Raw genomic sequence first — 21684 nt, forward strand, 5'->3', positions numbered from 1 at the left:
TCAGGTAGCTTGTTGTAATCACGCAATTTGGTGGGTGTCTTTATTGTTTTTATAGGAAATGTTTCGAGGACACATACAACCAAGCTTCAGTCTGTTTGCCATCGGGACAAGTGCTCGAAGCAATATGGGATTGCGGATTGAGGTTAAAGCGGGATGCAATAGTTGCAAGCATGGCATATGCTAAATGATATTTTAAACCAGCCTTGAAATTCAGTTGTGTTTTCTTCCTGTCTTCCCCGTTTGTGGGCTTGCCTTTTCTTGTAGGCCAACTATAAGTAAACCCTGAGCGCTGACTATCGAACTTTGGGCTGGTTGTTGAGAAGTTTGTTCATTCCATGCACACTTAATATTGTGATCGCGCTGCCTAAATGTCTTAATTTTTAAACCCGTCGTGCGCATAACATTAACCGCGCTGAGCGACAACAAAGGCTGACCATGTAGTCCGATGATCGATGTGTAGAAGCCGCTGTGTCGCGAGCATTACATATGGAAAGGGATACAGACATTTATTGTACTAACGAGCAGAAGGACGTTCTTAGGGTCTCCACCCAGTGAGAGGTATCCTTATTCCAAAATGCCTTGAATCTGGATGGCCGTCCGGGCCCATTCCACCCTTCGCCGCTGATCCGAGAGCTCGGGGCTGGCCAGCTTCTCCACCCACTGCTCACAGGTAGGGTTGGGATTCTGGGTTATACCCCTGTCAAACGTGCCTATTTAAGTGCACTTACGCCAAGTGCCCTAGGGATTTCCGAATGACACTTTGGCTGCGCGCTGCTAAACGGTGAAATAAAGTGTGTTCGGCCGTGATGACAGTGACGATAGCCGACGTAAAGATTTTGTTAAATATAGCAAAATAAGCGTGAAGTATTGAAAACTTGTCTTTTTATTACTTTAAAAAACGGAATTAATACTTTAATTGCGTATCAACCGAAAAAAATATACGTTTTTCTAAACCAGAATTGCGTAAACAGCCAAGACTAGTACGTAGCATATCCAAAGCAGAGCGTACAAAAATGGCTGAAAACAACAGTGCCAACGCCGACGACAGTGAGTGGAAGCGCGTTCTTGCTGCCTATATGTGCGTCCGAGCCCAGCGCTTGCGCGGAGAGCTAGAATTTGAAGTGGAAATAGAGTCGCACATGGCAATATCAAAAGATATTGAAGAGCGTATTTGTGCGAACAACTTTGTCATCGCCACAGTGGCGGCTGAAAGTCTGCCTCGATCAAGAATGACCTTCCAGCGAAATGAGCGGTGGTTCGAAGAAACCTTGCCACACTTGGGTGACCAGCACTTCAAGGAAGCTTTCCGAGTAACACCAGTTACGTTCAGGTACTTGGTGGAGTCCTGTCGGTCTTCCCTGGAGCGCCAGACGACAGTGATGAAAGACCCTATCTCCGTCGAAAAGCGCGTGGCCGTGGGCCTTTATCGCCTCTGTTCTACTGCTGAGGACAGGACGATCGCCCACCTGTTCGGCATCGGACGATCAACTGTGAATGTGCTCTTCAGGGAGTTTTGTGCTGTTGTCATCACAATTCTTGAGGACGACTGGGTGGGGATGGTTCCTCCGGATGGGATGGCCGCGCACATGCGTGAATTTCACGCAGTCACGGGCTTCCCCCAAGCAGTTGGCGCCCTGGACGGGTGCCACTTTCCTGTTTCGCCTCCAAAAGAATCAGCCACTGACTACTACAACTACAAGGGGTGGTAGGTTCTACTGTTCTGTTCTGTTCATTTCATGTAAGCCATCCTATGTAACACGAATTTGTCTGTATTGCCAATCCAAAGTAAATAGCAGCGAAATGACACTAAACGGCTGCATGTTTCTAAATTCAATTGCATGCAAGCCATCCTGTGCAAGCCGAATAAGTCTGTATTGCCAATATAAAATAACTAACCATTTTCGGTTTGGTGAAAGGATTGTCTAAGCAATAATGTTTATTGACTTGAATGTTCGAAACTTAGTATTGTTTTTCCTTGCAGGTACAGTATGATACTACTTGCCCTGGTTGACCACCGCTACCGATTCCGGTATGTCAACGTTGGTAGCCCAGGTGGATGCCATGATGCTGGTGTGTACGGCGCTTCGAACCTGTGCAGAACCGTGGAGAGTGAGGACTTTAGCTCCCCGGTTGCTCTTATGGGTGGCACTGAGGTACCACCCATTATTTTGTGTGACCAAGCATTCCCACTTGGTGCGCACTTACAGAAGCAGTACGCGCATGCTGCCAGTGACTCGAAAGAGGCGACGTACAACTATAATTTGTCGAAAACAAGGCGCATTGTAGAAAATGCATTCGGCCGGCTGAAGGCACGGTTCCGCTTCATAATGAAGCGCATGGAATGTCGCCTGGTACATTCCAAACAGGCTATCAAAGCCGCGTGCATTCTGCACAACGTGTGCGAGTCCCTGAAGGACAGCGTAGAGCAGCGGTGGGAAAGCGAGGCACGTGCGCTGGATGCTCTCTATGCACAGCCCACTCGTACTACGCAGGCGGCCAGTCAGAGGGGGCATCAAGTACGGGACGCCCTTGCCAATTACTTTTGGAGGCAGGCTGGGCACACTGCATAAGCCCATGCGACTTCTAAAGAAATTGAAAAGCACATTTGAACAAGCACGTCTTTCTTGTGCAGCTTAGGTTCCCAGGTAGCACAGGACTGTTCGGCCTAAAACAGGCCGGTATACTTTGGCCGGTGATTTTCTGTCCGGCCGTTTTCCGGCAGCCATGTTCGGCCCATGTCCAAATGTGGGCCTTTTGGCCGTATACGGCCGTACTCCCATGGCTGTCCAACGGCCAGTGTCCGTCGGCCAGTCGACCGGCTTACGGTCATACGGCCAGATTCCAGCCGTAGGGCTCCGGCCATTCCAAGGCTACCCGTGTACGGCCGAAGTACGGCCGCCGGAGTACAGCCGAGATGCGGTCGTCGGACTCCAGCCGGACTACAGCTACCGGAACTACGGCCGTGCTACGGGCATTGGAGTTCAGCCACAGTACGTTAGCCGTACTGAGGCCGGTCACTGCATGTCGCGCAAGCAGATGACTCATTCGCGCAGTGCAGAAGCAGCACAAACCCAGCATTTTGGGTCCAATGCAGCCACATCAAAGTGAGCTCGCGCGCAACCACCAGCCGTCATGCTTTCAGGGCAGCCTTGCTTAATTACCAGCCTCAGTTTACAGCAAAATTCATTTATTAAACAGTGCTCACAAATTGTCGTTCCTTTAATTGCTGTGCCTCATTTACTGCCGAACACAGAAAATATTAAGTTCTTTGTAGAGCTTGAATAGATGTAATGTCCAGGTCCTGATATCGTCTGTGGGGCGGCTTACCTGTAATAAACGGGGAAAGAGGAGGGGGGTGGGGGGGGGGGGGCGGCGGAGGGCGCATACTTTAGTGGGTTGAATTTCAGAGAGATAAATTGCGCCGCTTTTAGCCAATTTCTTTTAGGGCAATATTCCGGAACACTTTCATGCAATGTCTACATAAACTATTTTTATAACAGTTGCTTGACCAATTTTGATGTATATAAAACCAGCGTGAATGCCTTTACGAAGCGTTCTGGTTCTCAACAAAACACTCAGGAGCATTTAATATAACTCCTTCACAAAAACGTATGTCCAGTTTTTGCTCATTTTTCTTGCAAAGACATGTTCTACTCGATCAACTTTTCTGATGATCTTGCGCAGGGCTGATCCTAAGAAGGAGAGAACAGGTACTTTCATTTTCAATCTATTTTAATGTTGTTTTCATAGAGTGTATACGTCCACACCACTTAATAGTCCAAAAGAGCTTAATTTTCTTCTAATGTCATACTACGTTCAAAAAATTCTAGACGCGTCGCGAATGACGCCCTGCTTCAGGTGGCTGCAGTTGTATCCCTTTGTGTTCTTGCAAGGAAAGGCGTAAAATTAGAGTTACATAATTTGTTTCAAACCAATAACATAGCAATGGTGGCATGCATACAGGAAACCCTGCATACTGCAACGAATAAGCCAATAAATATTTTATTGGTCAAGGTTGAATGCGTAGGGTTCTCAACCCGTCGGAGGCAAACTTGCGCCTCTGGAAGTTTATTTATTTATTTATTTATTTATTTTTATTCATTTATTTATTCATTGTTTTATTTATTTATTTATTTATTCATTTATTTATTTATTTATTTATTTGATGCCTGCTTGCCTTTGCATGCATTACAGAAGGGAGATACATAACACTAAGAATTAAATATGAGACAAAATAACAAAATAATTCTACAAAGCGCGCTGAAAATCGTCAATATAAACAGTTAATGCAATCATACATCAAAGATAATTACACTGCAGTATTGATGTAAAATAAAATGAATCGCGCAAGGCGTCACCTTTAAAGGAAAGTTAATAACTTGCTTTAAGCTAGCGGTCCCACTTCTCGATATGTAGAATGGCGCTTAGACATACTTCTCCCCTTCTACAACAGTTTTAAAATGATGGATATTACGAAAAAAGTTCAACCTGTGGTTTCGTCTGTGATCTTTCACGTCCTGCCATTTCAGTTTACTTTTACTTTCTCTCATGCTAAGTTGAGCGTGCCAATTACCTAATACGAATCGGACTGACATATTCTGTATGTTTTCGAGAGTATCAACGAGCTCTTTGGTGTAGGGATCCACGAAAACACATGCGTACTCCAAGATTGAGCGCACATAAGTGAAATACGGTTGTTCTTTTCAGTTAGATGGAGGTTCACAGAAATTTCGTCTCAGAAAGCCAAAAACATATGCAGCCGTAACTTTTATGGTGTGAACCTGCCTATTTAACCTCTAACTACTCCCTAAATAAACTCCTAGGTATTTATATTCCTCGGCCGTTGTCACAGCAGCATAATTTACGGTATACGTATCCAACTGGAATGAAGGTTTTCTTGTAAAGGTGCCGTTAACACACTGTTTAACATCCAAAAACTTTTCTGAATCAGCACACCAGGATGTTATTAAATTCGAATAAAGCTGCAGGTATACGGAATCACGTTCATTCGCTATAGTCCGGTTAACTACACAGTACTTTTGAACAAAGCTATAGGGCCAATAGTAATAACAATGCAAAAACCGATTCATTCAGTTCATAGGATGAAATGTACTACGCAGAAGGTGATATGCAACACCATCATTTGCTTTTTTGCAGTCCAAGAATATACAGTCAACCACTTTAAGCTTATCTATTGCAAGAGTCAAATCGTGCGGGAACTCAACAATCTGCGTTGAGCAAGAAAATCCTGACAAAATCCGTGTTTGCTAGGATGCTGGCGATTATGTTTACCCAAATGAGTCATATCCCAAGAGTAGCTAAGCTCATCTTCAAACATCGGAACTAAATTAACAGCTAGGCTTCGTCAGTGACAAGGCTCTGTTGTTATCGCAAATTTAAAATAATTTTTTTCTTAATAAGCAGTCGTAAAATCCCCTGAAGTAACATAGTGCAGGGAATGAAGTTGATCCTACCAATGCACGGGCGAGTCTCTTCTACGTTTATCACCAACAACATAGTGCAACATTGCTTGTCGCAGTTTAATTGTAAGCAGAATAACTTGCGCTTTTGCTCGCACTTGCCTTTCTTTGGTGGGGAGTCCTTGACATGGTGGCGGTTTAGCTCCTGCGTGGTGGCCGCTTGCTCGACGCCCTTGAAGGTCAGTTATTTTGGTGAACCATCTCCATCTCGGATCGGACATCTCTGCCAGGTCGATGTCTCCAATGCTCTCCATTTCTTGAGCGGGCGAATAGCCTCGAGCTGATGCGTCGACGAAGCCGGCGGCAGAGGCGTGGTAGCGGCGATGACTGGCGAGGCTTAGCTCACCCGTCGGTGTGGCACAGTCTTCTTGCGGCAATAAATGACATTTCTATGGCCTAAAAGGTTCCCTGCTAATGTCCAATGAGTCCTTGCACCTTGCCCGTTCACCGAGAACACTCATTACTGTTTGACAAACGATGTTCGTTCATTTAAAACGTAGAAACACGGAGCGGATGAAAAACGCGTCCCCGTCGTTCGGCTCCCTAACGGCTTTTTCTCCCCCCAGGAAAAAAACGGTCGGTCTCCTTCCAAACACGTCTGTGCATGAATTCTCGGCGCCCAGGCGCGAGCCGTTGTTCGGCTGGATGCCGTTTGCCGAAAAAATGACGTATAACCAGATACCTTACGTAGGCCGGTCTCCTATTGAACACCGGTTGCCAAATATTCTGTGGCCATTCGCTTGCCGTAATTCGGCCGAGGACAGCTAACCGAATGAAAAACGTATATTCTGGGGCCGTACGTCCGCCGGACGCGCGGTTCACCGTTGAAACAACGAATGCACGGCAGCCACGCTCCGGCCGGTCTCCTTTCGAACACCAACTGCCGCAAGAATACGCATATTCTGTGGCCGGTCGCTTGCCGTGCTTCGGCCGATTACCGCTTCCCGAAGAAAAAACGGATGCCCTAAGGCCGTACTTCGGCCGTTCTCTTTCTCAACATCGGCAGCCGTAAGAGAACTGAATATCTGGCAGCCGGTTAGCTGCCGTTGTGCGTCCGGACACGGGCGGACGGAAAAATGCCGAAGCGCTGGTTGCCGAATGTTGGCCGTTCAACGCATGATCAGTGGCTGCCAGAACCTGGATGCTGGCCGGACATGCCAGAAAGCGGCCATAGACGGGCCGGTCTTGGGGCACACTTTCTGTGCCGCCTGGGTTAGCTATGTGATAAAAGATGCTTGTTCCCTGTTGTAGACTTATTTCTTCAATGTTCCAACGTCGAGAGAAATCCTGGGCCTGATTTTAGTTCTTTTCCAGCCCAAAAACAATATTTTTCCCTATTATTTTTTTCCACTCACTGCCAAACAATTGAATGACCTTGATAGTAATATTGAAACAACTTGCATCTATGAATTTTACAAATTCATCTCTGACTCACCAGCAATGTTTGCATGTGAAGCCTTTTCCATGTCATTTGAATTTCATTGTTCTGTGCGATGACCAGCATTTTACGTTGATTTTGTTGTTTTACCATGTATCCCACTCTGCTATGGCACCATGTTGGGGCTAGCAGTATTGCTAAGTAAATAAAAAAGTGCAATCCTAAGCATCTGTTCTAGTGTACAAGCGGTGCATTATCGCTTATTAATCACTTTGAGATGGATTTTTGGTCTTGGTAATAAACTGGTCGCAGAAAGAAGCACGCATCGTCCTCTTGATCTCATTTTGTCCAACTGATTGAATGTCACCTTTTTTTCCGGTTCACTTCACCAATTACAAACGCATGCAAGATTCTACCAAAGTTTTGTTCTTTCTCAGAAAAACAGCAGTTGCAGGTGGGAGTGAAGCTTACTAACTAGCGTAACGTTGAGGGTTGATTAACTCTTAGTATAAAAATGCTGATCTTCCTTCTTGGTTCACTGCAAAGATTAGAAAGGTTAACTTCTGTTAGCAGAAGTGAAGGAAACCTGACAAAAGCAGACATCCTGCGTGTCAACAGTTTATTTGTCGCACAGCTTTCCTAACAGGTCGAGGAGTTTTTCCTCCCTCTCTTCCTGGCGCTGCATGAACTGCAGGTGCTGCTCACGCAGCTCCAGCTCCCTATCCCTGCGCTGTTCTAACGAGCAACGCAGCTGCCGCTGCTCGTCGAGGATCTGAAGTAGAACAGTGCTTGGTGCAGGTGCCCGCTTTCTCCCCGCAGCTTGTGAACGCCTAGGGGTCGCCGCTGCCTGTTCCAATTCATCTGCAGGCTCCGTTTCTTCTCCGCCACTCTCACAAACTTCTCCAGGTAGCTGCTCGTTGCTGCCACTGCTGGTAGATGGGAACGGTGAGGCTGCTAGTTGGTCATGAAGCAGTGGCGCTGTCCATTGCTCTTGTGGCGACTCTTCAACCAGGCCCACACCTCCGTGAACCATTCCACTGAAAAGCTAAAATAAACATAGTTCTTCAACCCAACAAAAATGCAAAGCACAAACTTCTCAGCTTTTTATGCAATTTACAAGCCCCGACACCTCGCCTTCATGGCGCCTCCGATTTGCAGACGTGAAGGGTGCGTGGTGAGGTCACTGGAACATGTTGCAAGTGAACAGTGGGTGTTTAAATAATTCATCCTGAAGCCGATGAGGCACTGAAACAAGCAAATAAAGGCATAAACGCCCTGCCAGAGAAACCACTAAGCAAGGCGGCTAGAAATATGCATGCAGATGAACTGGCAGTGTTAAGTGCCTACGTACCTGCACTGGAGAAGCAGCTGCTGCAGCAGGAGCTGCAGAAGGGCCACATCTGCTTTCCTGCACCAGTTCTCGGTTGTTTTTGTCCAATTTGCCCAGAAAGACATTGATTTCGCGGAAGAATCTCCACTTGATGGCACCCTTCCCAGTCGTCGTGCCGGTACGATTGTGGAACCTAAACAAAATGCGGACGATTGCCAACTTTAAGTTCAACCAATTGCATAAGGGTACGCGGCAAAAACACCTTGTTTTTGTGAGTTACCAGCTTCTTTAAAAAGTACGTACTACAAAATAGAGCTTTGCTTTTGTGAGTTACCAGCTTCTTCTAAAAGTACGTCACTAGAAAATAGAGGTAGAAACATCGCTTCAAGAATGAGACCAAGCAGTTAGCAGGAATTCCTGCATTAATGCGGCACTTACCTGAACAAGTTGCCCAGGTTCTCGATCTTCTTCTTCACCTCTTTGACAGTCTTTTCAATTCCGAGGGCGACGAGTCGCTCCGAGATGCGGGCATACACATGGTGGTTCCGCTTAGCACGACGCAAGTCAGGAAGGTGATCTTGCCACAGTCTAATGACGGCGCGTGTCTCGTCATCCGTCCACTTAGTGCGATCGTTGCCGCAGTGCGAAGAAGCAGAGTCGTCCGCGTTGGTCGCCATGAGAAAATGTAAAATGCCCGTACGCGAAAAAAGGACACCAGCGCAAACGCGTGCAGTTGTTCGCACTACAACTTCGCTGACAGCAGTTTCACGTACGAAAAACGCCCGCCATTAAAAGAACACCCTCAAAAAAAAAAAAAAAAAAAGACGAGAGAAGGATCGAGAGTATTTGCAAGGTTTTCTCGGCTACTTGGATGGTTTTAAGCATAAACAATTATAATTTGCTAATTCACATTTTTAGGTAGGTTACAACTAGTTTACGGCTTGTAATCTTGAAAATATTTTTAAAATTTTTGAACCACTGGTGGCGAGAGTACTCACTCGGCGAGCTGGCCCCGCTAAAGTGTGTTTGGGGACCACACTCAGCTTAAAGTGCGTTCCGTGTAAAATGTCATTTGCGTTTGCCGTTTAGCTGCTCCCGAATGACATTTTAGCGGAGTGCACTCCGTGTAAGTGCACTTAAATAGGCACGTTTGACAGGGGTATTAGAGTGGAGGTCCGTTGGCACATCCATATTACGTGGTATAGGGTGCCAGAAACAGGGCAGAAGTTACAGGTGGCAGGGGATTGGGTGGGGTACATGGCGTTTAGTAGGGTGTGATGGCGATACAAATTGGTTGGTAGGCACCAGAAAGTGGTTTATTCGTCGAGTGTTAGTTGTAAATGAGGTGGCGGGAAGCGACAGCGATCGTGTTTGTAGTGGGAGAAGATTTCGGTGTATGTGTGAAGTGGTGCTGGCATTGAGGCAGTTCGGTCGTTGGTTTCTCCCTCTGAGGTAACGTCCCAGTGTGTATGAGCACGGCCAGCGACGTGTGCCACCTCGTTTCCTAGGAGGAACTGGTGGCCGGGTGACCAGATGATTATACGTTTTGTAGTATTTTTACTTGACGAAGAAAGTACAGTGAGGGTTGAGAGATGCGGCCAATTAAAAAGTTTCTGCAGGCAGTTTGTGAATCGGTGATTACAGTAAGAAATTCGAAATTCCTTGCCTGTTGTGGTAGCTAGGGCGATGGCAAACTCCTCAGCAGTCTCTATGGAAGTGGTGAGAATGGTCGCTCGTGCCAGTTCTGTGCCTTGCATGTTAACGACAAAGCTGCATGTGCTTTCTGATGAGGGTAGGGCAATGCATCTGTGTATCGAGTGCATGATAGATGGTGATTGTCCTAATGAATTAAGCGAGCTCTTGCCTTGCCCCGTTTTTTGTTGAAAACCGTGTGCATATTTCGGGGTAGGGGGGTTACGCGGATATGTTGTCGAATGTCTGATGAGACTCGAATCTTCTCATCTTGTCGTGGTGGGACGTTGTAGTGCATACAGAGAAGTGTTGCTCTTCTCGCGGGCGTGATCTGTAGTCGGTGTATCTGACATGCATGATGAGCCTCTTGTGTTTCTTCCCAGCTGTTGTGGACTCCTAGCTGCAAACATTTGTTGGTTGCCGTGCTGACTGGGAGCCCCATAGCGGTCTTGTAGGCTTGGTGTATGATGGCTTCGAGTTTCCGTATTTTTGGTGGTCTGAGGGCCAAGTATGGCGTGCAATATGCTATCCTGCTGATAAGAATGGCTTGGACCACGCGTAGAGTGTCATGTACGCAATGTCTGAAGCGACGATTGGAGACATGGCGGATGATATGCATGCGTTTGTTGAGTGGGATTTGTAGGCGTGGTAGGGCTTGTCAGCCAAATCCATCTTTTGGTATCATGAGGCCCAATAGCCGAAGGTGGGGGAGATTTGGGACAGGGTGAGTATGTATATATGGTTCAGGTTCTGGAATTTTGTGCGCGCTCTTGCGGGTAGTTTGCTTGCTGAGTGTAAGTAAACCGCACTTTTTGGGAGCGCACTCCAGTCCTCTTTATTGGAGACATCGTTGTGCGGCGTCCATTTCCATTTGAAGTGCCGCTTCCTGATCTCCGATTGAGACAGTGGGTGTCCATAGGTTGAGGTCGTCCGCATAGAAAGCGTGTCCGAGATGTGGAATATCTTGGAGCAGGGGCGGGAGGTCCTTCAAGGCAAGGTTAAAGAGTAGGGGTGAGAAATAACCGAGCCTTGAAGTTTCCTGGTGGAATTGCTGAGAAAGTGTCTGATCCTGAATTGCCGATGCGCACCGGGGCAGTTCGGTTGGTAAGAAATGCAGCGACGTAGTTGTAAAGTCCTTGCCCGCAGTTGGTAGTAGCTAGTCCTTCTAGGATGGCTTGGTGTGTGACATTGTCAAATGCCCCTTTTATACCGAGTGCAACAATGGCATATTTGCGTTTTTTAGAGTTTTATTTGTATCCCTTCATTAAGCTGTAGCAAGATGTCTTGGGCTGAGAGATGGGGCCGAAATCCATATATGGTGATTGGAAATTAGTTAGTGTCCTCAATGTAATGGGCGAGGCGATTATGAACCATATGCTCGAGAAGTTTGCCGACGCACGACGGGAGAGAAATGGGACAGGGGTTTTTGATTGAAAGGGGTTTTCCGTGCTTGGGGATTAGTGTGATATCTACATGCTTCCACTGTGATGGGAAAGCGCCTTTCATGCAGTGTTTATTCATATATGTGAGCAAAGTTTCGAGTGTGATAGGATCCAGATTGCGCATGTTAGGCCGTGTATCGTGGCTTCAATTTACTCAATGGTAGAAGGCGTATCAAGTTCTGGGTTCGGTTGAGCAGTGTACTGCAGTGGTGGCTGTGCCTGTGCCGTGGGCTGAGCTTCGAACGATTTCTGCACCTCTTGCAGCAGGTCTTCACCTCTTCCTGGGTGGTTATGGATTAATCTTTTAAGCTCGTGCGCAGTCGTGGGTTTTGATTTTTTTGAGCGCATATTGAAAAGTAGAAGGTGGCAAGTTTTCCAGTTGCCGAGGGTTCCCTGGAGCGTATTGCAGAATTGGTTCCAATTTTGCTGGCTTAGTTGACGAAAATATTCTTCTGCTTCTTGTGTGGGCAAGGCTATACGAGTGCATAGGTTCCGGTTTCCTCTTGAGATTTTCTCTTGAGAAGGCCGTTTCTGGCGTCCCATAAGTGTCAATAAAGTTTTTACCAATAAAGTTTTTACCAACCAAAAGTCCCATAAGTGTTTGAGGCGGTTGTCTGTGGCTGGATTGTCTTCGGTTACAGGAAGTTTTTTTGTGTGTTTGGTGAATGTCGTGATAGGATCAGCAGCCCAAACCCCAATATTAAAGCAAAGCATTCTAGCTCTACCAGCCAACGGTCCTTTCGTGGTGTGCGGGACAACAAACTCCCTACGCGGCGGAGGCGGCAGCGGGGAGAAGAGGGGCGGAGGGTTTCCCTCACGGAGCACACTGTAGAAGGCTCGGCGAATTTACCCTGCGTTCCCCGCGCAGAAGTGCCTGCTCGCCGGCGGCGGCATCGGTGGTACGGCTTTGTCGTCTGCGTTAGGAACGGTTGTCTTGGGCCTGTTTTGGTGCAGCTTCGAGTCCACTGCGCGCTGCTCTCGCACGGCTTGATGAATTTGTTCGACAGCATCTCCACTGCAACCCGCACCCTGATGGAATTAAGAGGTCGTACGGCCAACATACCGTAAGGATTGTTTTCAATACGGGAAAACAAAATGTACAAACCACATACAGACATCTGTCCACTACAGAAACGCTACCTTTTGCGCACTGCTTGCCATGAATGGTACTCCGTTCTCTAAATTGGTGAATATCAATTGCGTTGTCGTTTAAGAGGTATTAAAAAAGACGTAAGGAGCAATGACTACTGATAAACAGCCATTGTAAAAGTTCCCTCAGCTTTATCACAATTTTGAAACTTTCTAAACTAACTAGCTTAAATCGGTATAAATTGGAATCACTCAGCTCACAGGCCGAATTGTTTCGGTGTCTGCGCTTGTATCGCGCGGCGGTGTAACCCCAAGATAACATATCAGGATGGCTAGGTTCTGCTGTCTCACCCTTCGAGAGACGCTCCCCCTTGTTTTCTGCCCGCCGACCCACGGCCGGGCTACAGCGGCGGCGTCCACCTCTAGCCCGGCCGTGGCTGATGCTGATGCTGCGTTCAGGACGGCGCCCCGGCGAATTCCCGGTAACGGCTGGCAGGATCTCTGGTTTCACTCTTTGTAGAGCCACGTATAGGAGTTCAAGTGACGTCGCATGGGCCTTTATTGGGGGTTCCAACCATCTTGACAGCGTGGATTAGAGCCATTATTTTATTTGACTCAGTAGGCGATTCTTCTTTGAAGACCTTTCAATAAGTCAGTGGGGCTATACCAATTCTTTTCCTGGCGTTTTTGTGATGAGGTATTCGGAGTTCTATAACGTGATTTTCGCTTCCTTGTGTTTCAACTAAGCAGGTCCATTTGTCACTCTTGGCGTTATCGGTTAGGATAAGGTCGCGTGAATTATCACGGGAGACGCTGTTTACAATGCGGATGGGTATGTCTGGGTTGTTACATAGATGAAGACAATGGTGTTGGAATGCGTCATGAAGCTGAGTGCCTTTTCGACCGCTGCGATGGTAGCCCCACATCATGTGATGGGCATGAAAATCCCCTAACATTAATAATTTGCGGCTGTTAGTGTGCAGTTTCACTTCTATGAGGAGCCTGTTGATTACTGACAGGAGAGCAGCGGATGGGCTGTAGATGTCTAGGACCAATAAAATTAAGTGCGTCTTTTTTCTGGGGAAGGCCTCCACGAAGGTGTAATCGATGCCGGTGGAAAGGGTGTGTTGGGACGTTTGATCGGTGCCGACGGGGATGGCGGTGTAGGCAAGGATGCCTGAAGTGCATGTCGTATAATCTTTGAGGGTGACGTTGATGGTGTCTGTTTCTTGTAGAGCGATGTAATCGGGTCGGTGTGATTGAGTGAAATGAAAGAGTTATGATTTCTTGCTACGGTATGAGCGACAATTTCGTTGCCTTACGAGGGTTGTAGGTAAGGTGGCGGCTTTAGGCAGTGGCGAAGGGGGTGTCACAGCTTACACATTGAGCGAACACCTTTAATTTTTTGTGTATGCAATGCTTGTGACAAACTCGTACAAACCGGCTATATTCTAAAATTGCCGGAAATGTGTCACGAGAAATCGCCTCGCTTGGTGTACGCTTTTATTACAGGCCGATCCATACAGGCGCTATTAGGGGACGTTTCAAGTGACATGAAATATATCTCGCTAGCGGTGCCTCTGGGAAGTGTTTTCTGGCGTATCTTTTAATGCGGCTATTTTCGTACTCTTTCAAGTAATAAAAGGAGCTGTACAACAGTGGATTTATCGATATGTGCAGATGATATATTGATTTGGCTCTCCAGATATCAACCGGAGTAATTTGCCCTGACGGGTCGAATATTTTGTGCTCCGCAGAAAACTATCTTGCGTTGCTGTAATTATCGCTCTATGCTGAAAAATGTTGTTTGCCTTTGTTTCCTGAATGTCCTCCAGAAAGCTACACGCCCCTAATTAACCTTAGGCTTATTCCCAGTTAGGCGAGGTAATCATGCCCATTTTTTCAGAGTCACCATTGGCTATAGGCTATCTTGGCTGCAGGTTGTGGATTTTCGCATCACGTTGTCCGTGCCCACTTAAATGTGCGTACAAGAATTGCAGGAGCTCTCTGGGGGTGGGCCCCAGTCATCTACATTTTGACCTCAATCCAAGCTCATACTGAGCCAGGTATTCCGAGCTGCATATGGAGACACTGCTTCCAGAAATATCACGTTGTCATCCTCTTGGATGCCAGTGCCTGTTTCTACAAGGATAAACGACATTACTAACAACACCCGAACAACCCACAACTGATTGCAAAGCTTAATACAGACCTGTATAGTTACTGCCATGCGGCCTTTATTGTGCGACGGCACGAACGGGAACCGGGCACCAAGTTGTACAAGGCGCCTTTAGAACACGCTTAAAACAATAAATCCACCAAAGATCGTACAGTCGCAGGGAAAGATTGATTGATTGATTGCAGGGTTTTAACGCGCCGACGCAACGCAGGCGATGAGGCGGGCCGTAGTGGAGGGCTCCGGATTAATTTTGACCACCTGGGGATCTTTAACATGCGCCGAAATATCGTACACACGGGCGTTTTTGCTTTTCGCCTCCATCAGAAAAGCGGCCGCCGCGACCGTGAATCGCACCCGCGACCTCGTGCTCAGCAGCACAACGCCTTAGCCACTGAGCCACCGCAGCGGGTAGTCACAGAGAAAGCTCAAATGACCATATATACGGCCAGTTTGGAAGCGCGTAGTTGTTGTGTGCCGAAAGTAATTAATAAAGTCTATGAAATAGGGGAACAAACTTTTATTGTTAACCGACTGTCTGAAAGTAGCAAGTCCTGACTACGCTGTGGCTTACTAAATACAGCGCCTCAGGTGCCCGAAACGCTTGTAATACAAATGCTAAATAAAGCCCCAGTTAAGATTAATATGCTACAACCAACCGATTGAAAGAAGCGATTGCCCGCCGCGTTTATAATTAGCTACGAGTGTGAGTCGTTGGTTGCACCATGGTTAACTGCTGACTGATGAAAAGGCAAAAGAGCACCGTTCTGCCGGACACACAGCGCTTATGTTAAAAGCAGTTATCGAGACATCATGTTGGACTTTGCACTACACTAGACTAGGCATTTTCTTATTCTAAACATTAAACCCAAAATGTAATATTTTTGGCTGACTATCATGGTTATGAACTTAGTGTCGGTTCTCACAGAAAGCAAAATGCATCAGCTGTTACTTTTTGTTACGCCGGGGACGTACGACGGTGCCGATGAATAAAGACACCTTTTTTTTTATGCTTCCGTGTCCACTTTTCGTGTCCACTCTGTATCCGTGAGTTGTGTTTCACGTTTATCTTAGCAACATGAGAGCATCTATACAGGCCCGCCACCGAACTTACGAGCACGGAAATGTCATCCCCATACCGTTGTGCTCAGGCTTCGCCATGTTTATTTCCGAGAAATTAGTCACCTTCGCCCGAAGAAAATTCCCCCAATTGTGAATTATTGATTAGTTTGCCCCCTCTGGTACTTCGCGGTTGAAAATATTATGCTGGACCAGCTACTTTAAAAAAATATTCACTCAGTCCATTAGCAGAAGCTATTAATTTTAATTTTATAAACCCGGCGTCCCCTCCACCAAGTGGGATTCGCAACGGGCTTTTTTGTTTCGTTCATTATGTCCTGCTTTTTAATTTACAGCTCCGTCCCAGCAAAGTGGTTTACCGTACATGTGTGATGATGGCATATTCGTGCATTTCGTTCGTAAGATTTTATGCGGAGGATGGTTCCAATAAAATAATTTTAGTCGTATTTTTTCAGTGGGCTTAGCGCATTCTTCTACGTAATATTGCGTTTTTGGGTGTGAGCAAGGAACAGTTGGTTTGAATTTGATTGATCATGAGTTTTAGCGCGCCGACGCAATGCAGGTGATGAAGCGCGCCGTAGTGGAGGGTTCCGGATTGATTTTGACCACCTGGGGACCTTTAACGTGCGCCGAAATCTCCTCCACACGGGTGTTTTTTCTTTTTGCCTTCAGCAGAAAAGCAGCCGCCGCGGTCGGGAATCGAAACCGCGTCCTTAGACTGAGCAGCACAAAGCTTTAGCGCACTAAGACACCGCGGCGGGTGTCCAAGGAACAAACCAAATAACCTGTTTGTTGAAGGTACTAAAGTTTGTCTTTCATGCTTCACCGTTAGGACTTGTTGGCATGTCAATTATTTTACCTTTGTGCGGTTGATTTTTTGTCTTTTCTGTGCATACATTCAGGAGTACAACCAGACACACCAACGCTGGGTATACGGGCTAAATTATAAACCCGAGAAACACGTCATCCAAGAGACATGTCTTTATTTTACAACAGACAAAATGATCGGTAACAAAGTAAATTTTACCATGCACTACGTGAACAACAGCGTAAAGTAAGTAACTCAGTTAGCAAAACACATATGATAATCTGATGCAGTGAGTGTCTCTTCCGGTGTTCCGCAGGGGTCTCTTCTGGGGCCTCTGCTTTTTCTTGTTTTTATCAACGACATTGTAGCTGATCTTCAATGCAAAGTGCGTCTGTATGCCGACGACTGTGTCATTTATCACCGTATAACTAGTTTGCATGATACATGCCATCTTCAAAACGATCTACATTCAATTCAGCGCTGGTGTAAAAAATGGAAAATGACGTTGAATGCAATGAAATGTCAGCACATTATTTTTTCGCGCAGTCGTAAACCCATTTTGTCGAAATATGCTCTTGACAATGTGCCCCTTAACACAGTTACAGATTTTAAGTACCTCGGCATTTACTTCTCATCCAACCTCACCTGGAAAAGACAGGTTGAACATGTTTGTTCTTCTGCCTCCCGAATGCTTAACTTTCTTCGGCGCAATTTCAGGGCTGCCCCTCCTAAACTGAAAGAACTCCTTTATTTCACCCACGTAAGGTCCATCATGGAGTATGCGTGCGCCGCTTGGGACCCGCAACTTGCCTACTTATGCGAAATGTTAGAACGTGTACAAAACCGTGCCGCCCGTTTTGCCACGGGTGATTACAATTTCCGATCCAGTGTTACATTACTTAAAAACCAGCTTAACTGGGAACCCCTAAAAGAACGCAGACAGCATGTCAAACTTAATTTGCTTGATGGTATCTATTTTAAAAAAACTGGCATTGATCCTGACATCTTTCTGTTTTTACCCCACATTTTGTATCTGGACGGCGTGACCATAGTTGGAAAATTCGTGAAATACCTTGCCGTACAAATGTTTTCAAAGATTCGTTCTTTCCTCACACCATTAGTTTGTGGAATAAGTTGCCAAGTGCTATAGTTGATTGTACCACTGACGCGCTTTTTAGTAAGTATCTGTTAGACTTGTAGTTCTGTTTTTATTTTTGTATTTGTGACGATGTTCAGCGATGTGTTGTAGCCTGACTGCCACATGTATATGACCACAGGTTCAATTTCCCCTTGCTATAATGCCATCTTGGCGCTGCAGGAAATTAAATAAATAAATAAAATAAGGAGGAACGATGCATACCGGTTTTTAAATAAACCAATGAAACTTTGGTTTTAAGAAGTGTTGTGTGAAATGCGGAATAAACACTCACTGCGCAAACGCAGCGGAAGAGAGCGGCTAACTGCGAATAAAATTTGTTTTTTGATGACATGAACCGCCAACTGTATGTTTAAGAAAACTCTCGCTGTGCAGCGTAAGACATACAGTAGAACCACGCTGTTACGTTTCCCACTGTTGCGTTTTCCTGGCTGTTACGTTTTGTGCCATCGGTCCCGGCTTAGCGCCCATAGGATATAATGTATTGCGAACCCCGCTATTGGCGGTGAGCGCGAGCACGGGCGGCGCTGCGAAGCGAGCCTCCGTGATGTCAGCTTATGGATTCTCACATTTGTCGTCTGCTTCACTCGGGCTCACTCTCTGCTGTTTCTTTGGGCGCAGTTGACTTTTAGTGCTTGTCCGCACCAGATCTTGCGAACGCGCACATTTTTTTCGTAACAAAAGACTTAAAATCGCATGAACAAGATCAACGCGTGATTTTAAGAATAGTTTTTGAAACTTCTCCGGAAGAAATATTGCCGGCGTCGCGTCATTACTGCGAAGCTGGTCCTGTGCGGAGCGCGAAGAGTCGGAGCTAGGCATAAGCTTCTGTATTCAGCAATCTTTCGAGCAAAGGTAACAGCCAGAGTCTAACAACCGACAACAGCGAAAATGCAAGACCAAAACAAATTCGAGGCCTTCGGGGCTGTCGGCTTTGGCAGAAGACATTACGATACCAGCTGATCGTATGTAAAGTAAAACAGATGTGGCAACCTTGCCTAACGCTCGAAACTCTTGCATCACGCCACTTTACGTTGTCACGGCATGAAAGTGTGCCGACATGCACTATGGTCCGCAAAAGATGTAGGTTTAGTTCCAAATAACCTACTGTGTGTACAGGCAGGGGCTGGTCTTATATAAGGCTTCGAACGACGCTAGATGTCTGTTTTTTTTATTACGCTGATTAAGAACAACGACACATTGCGATTTTTCTTGGGAGCATTCCAAGCCCACAGATTTTGCATGAGGTTGAATAATATCCAAGCCATCTCGAGGGTACGCCCCTGGGCACGCGGACTGCGTTGGAAACTCCAAATTGTGATATCGTCGACATAAATGGCATGGCGGAGATACGGAACCGAAAATAATTTAGTGGGCAGGTTTTTCATGGTTAAAGTAAACAGAATGGGCGATAGGATGGAGCCTTCAGGCGTACCACGGCGTATGGAGAAGGGGGCTTACGGTTGGTTGTCGGTTCCAATAATGCGGGTAGTGCGATTGGATAGAAAATCTTTAATATAATTGAAAAGGCGTGTGCCAGGCCCAGTGTCTTGAAGGCTTTGGAGGATGGCGACATCGGCAACGTTATCGAAAGCCTTTTTTAGACCTAAGCCGACGATAGTGTGGAGTTGGGCGGTTCTCGGGATTTCAGACACGTCTTGCTTCATCCGGAGCACTATGTCTTGGGTGCTGACATGCTTTCGGAACCCAACCAGTGTAAGGGGGAAGTGGTTTCCGGCATCTAGATGCCATTCGAGGCGAGTGAGAACCATTTTCCCCATTAATATTCCGATACAGGAGGTCATCGATATAGGGCGGAGGTTCGTCGTTGAAGTTGCTTGTTTGCCGGGTTTGGGGATAAGGGTAACGTGGGCCCCCTTCCATTCTGGCGGCAGACTTCCAGAACGCCACACTCAATTGATATTCGTCAGAATCTCTTCTAATTTAGAGCCAGGAATGTTACAGAGCATTTCATACGTTAAGGCATCCGGTACAGGGGCTGTGCATCGGTTTAGTTGAAAGAGAGATACTCGGAGTTTTGCCATAGAAAATTCAGTGTTCATTTTGGTATCCACATCTTCTGGTTGATCAGATATATACTCGACAGTGAGTATTCGATGGGTGCATGGTGGGTAGAAAGTGTTTTGAATTTCTTCTATGAGGGCGGGTTGATCGAGGGGCTGTGCCAAGATTAGTTTTTGAAGGGTGTGTCGAGGTTTTCTCCCTCAAAGAAGGGACCTGAATACGTTGGAGACACGGGAGATGTGAAGGTGACCATTCATGGCATTGCAAAAGTCAAGCCAGTGCTGTATGACGAGTTTCTCGGCGTATTCCCGGTATTCCTGCTATAGTGCTACGATTCTTGAGTGGATAGTCACATTGAGTTTGTTTAGGCGCCAGCGTTTGAATAGGGAGTTTTAGTAGAGCGTTTGTTGCCTTTGCATATCCTTAACGCAATTTTTTGCGGCACGCTACGTAAACACAGCGATAGGAGTTTTAGTAGAACGTCTCATCAGTTTTGCGTAACGACACGGTAATGCTTACCGCGCCATCTGTCACATGTTTCGCGACATGTCTCGCCAGCTGATCTACCAGCGGAGTGCCGGAGTGCCTGCACATTTTACGACTATCCAAACAAGCGCAACTAAACGCTTTCCCGGTAGTATTGAATGCGACACGTCAACAACATGATATGAATATTCTTTTATCTGAGTACGTTCCATAAAGAAAGCGTTGAAGCCCCGTGGCACTTCTTTCGTGCAATCGCACAGAACGCCGTGAAACAAATGTTCGCTTTGACGCATACGTTTTATTCAACTTCAAAACAATGCAGAGATGCGTTTTAAACGAACACTATGTCACGACATACGTTGCAAGTCTGAACTGCGACTGACAGGTCACCGGTTGCCTCCTCCTGGCTGTCGTAAATACAACAATCGCGCACCTCTCGTGGTTCGCGGGGACGAACAGCAAGTCACCTAACTGTGGTGCGCAGCCCGAGAAGGCTTTACATTATGCACGCATTATGTACGTATTATGCACGCTTCAGAAACTGCACCAACCTAAGCGGTTGATGGTGTTTTACATTAGACGCAGATACAAAGTGACATACTACCCTGTCGACCTAATTTTATAAGTTGTGCATATGTCAGGCTACATTCAATAACAACCGCGCATGCCTTTGGACGAATTTAATGCTTTTTTAATTTGTAAACATATCCGCAACCAGATACTTCGACAGGAGTTCGTAGCCCTTTGCACTACTTTTAGATAAACCAGTGGGAGTTTTAAAGTGTCTTAGTAGTCTAGGCTGTAAATGTTAATGGCCACATGAGTTGAGAACAATATTTTTGGAATTTTCGCAACCTTAATACTACAAAAAGTCAGTTGCGTAGCGGCAAGTTTTCCGGTTAAGTTATAAAAAAGAGAGACGGGGCAAATATATAACTATGAATAACCGATTTAAATTCTGTCTGACTCACCTAGTCAAACTACCGTTTAAAAAATTGTTATCAAAAACTTTACTATTATCAGATTATTATATGTGCCAGCTTTTATGTTGAAAAACAAGAATATTTAAACGCACACATTTTGTGGCTTTTCTCATGTTCCAGAGTTGGTAGGTGGTATGCGTGGTAGTGAGTTGGAATGACTACGTTTATTTTTTCAAATTCTTGTCTGCTAATTTTACTGCGAGCCATTGCTATATTGAAGTTACGTATAATTTGAAAAACAATGTTGAAAGTTTCTGAAAGTCGTGCCAGTGTTAATCTTTTCTTCATTAAACAGCGGAACCGAGCACAAGTACGGAACCTTCTTTAAAACAAGCAATTGCAGTTATGACGGCAAAAAAGAACGAGTTGAATACAATACCATTCGAGTCAGCAAAATACCTGGTAAGCCCGGCTCTTGTTAGAAACTGAAGCATTCAGAAGAAAGGCGTGATTTTAACCTACAACTTAATTATAAGAAGAAAGTAAGAACCAACTTTTGGTGCTAAGGAAGGTATAAAAATGAAGTATAGGCATCAGTAAAAAGCCATAACAAACGCCA

At 46.0% G+C, this 21684-nt stretch overlaps 2 protein-coding genes across 2 annotated transcripts; one reads left to right on the plus strand and one right to left on the minus strand.

The window, feature by feature from the left end:
- The first annotated feature begins 791 nt into the window (after window positions 1-791).
- LOC144162005 (uncharacterized) lies at window positions 792-2605 on the plus strand. The gene is made up of 2 exons (XM_077692540.1): window positions 792-1705; window positions 1982-2605. Exons 1-2 carry the CDS (start codon window positions 1014-1016, stop codon window positions 2568-2570), a joined length of 1281 nt encoding a protein of 426 aa, XP_077548666.1. The 5' UTR covers window positions 792-1013; the 3' UTR covers window positions 2571-2605.
- A 4642-nt stretch (window positions 2606-7247) lies between these two features.
- Window positions 7248-9020, minus strand: LOC144162006 (myb/SANT-like DNA-binding domain-containing protein 1). The gene is made up of 3 exons (XM_077692542.1): window positions 8627-9020; window positions 8210-8381; window positions 7248-8103 (listed from the first exon to the last, which is right to left on the minus strand). The coding sequence occupies exons 1-3, from the start codon at window positions 8863-8865 to the stop codon at window positions 7972-7974; spliced, it is 543 nt and encodes a 180-aa protein (XP_077548668.1). The 5' UTR covers window positions 8866-9020; the 3' UTR covers window positions 7248-7971.
- Window positions 9021-21684: the final 12664 nt, after the last annotated feature.

The sequence above is a fragment of the Haemaphysalis longicornis genome, unplaced genomic scaffold, assembly GCF_048455015.1.
Source record: "Haemaphysalis longicornis isolate Haplotype H1 unplaced genomic scaffold, Haemaphysalis longicornis Haplotype H1 scaffold_12, whole genome shotgun sequence".
NCBI lineage: Eukaryota > Metazoa > Arthropoda > Arachnida > Ixodida > Ixodidae > Haemaphysalis > Haemaphysalis longicornis.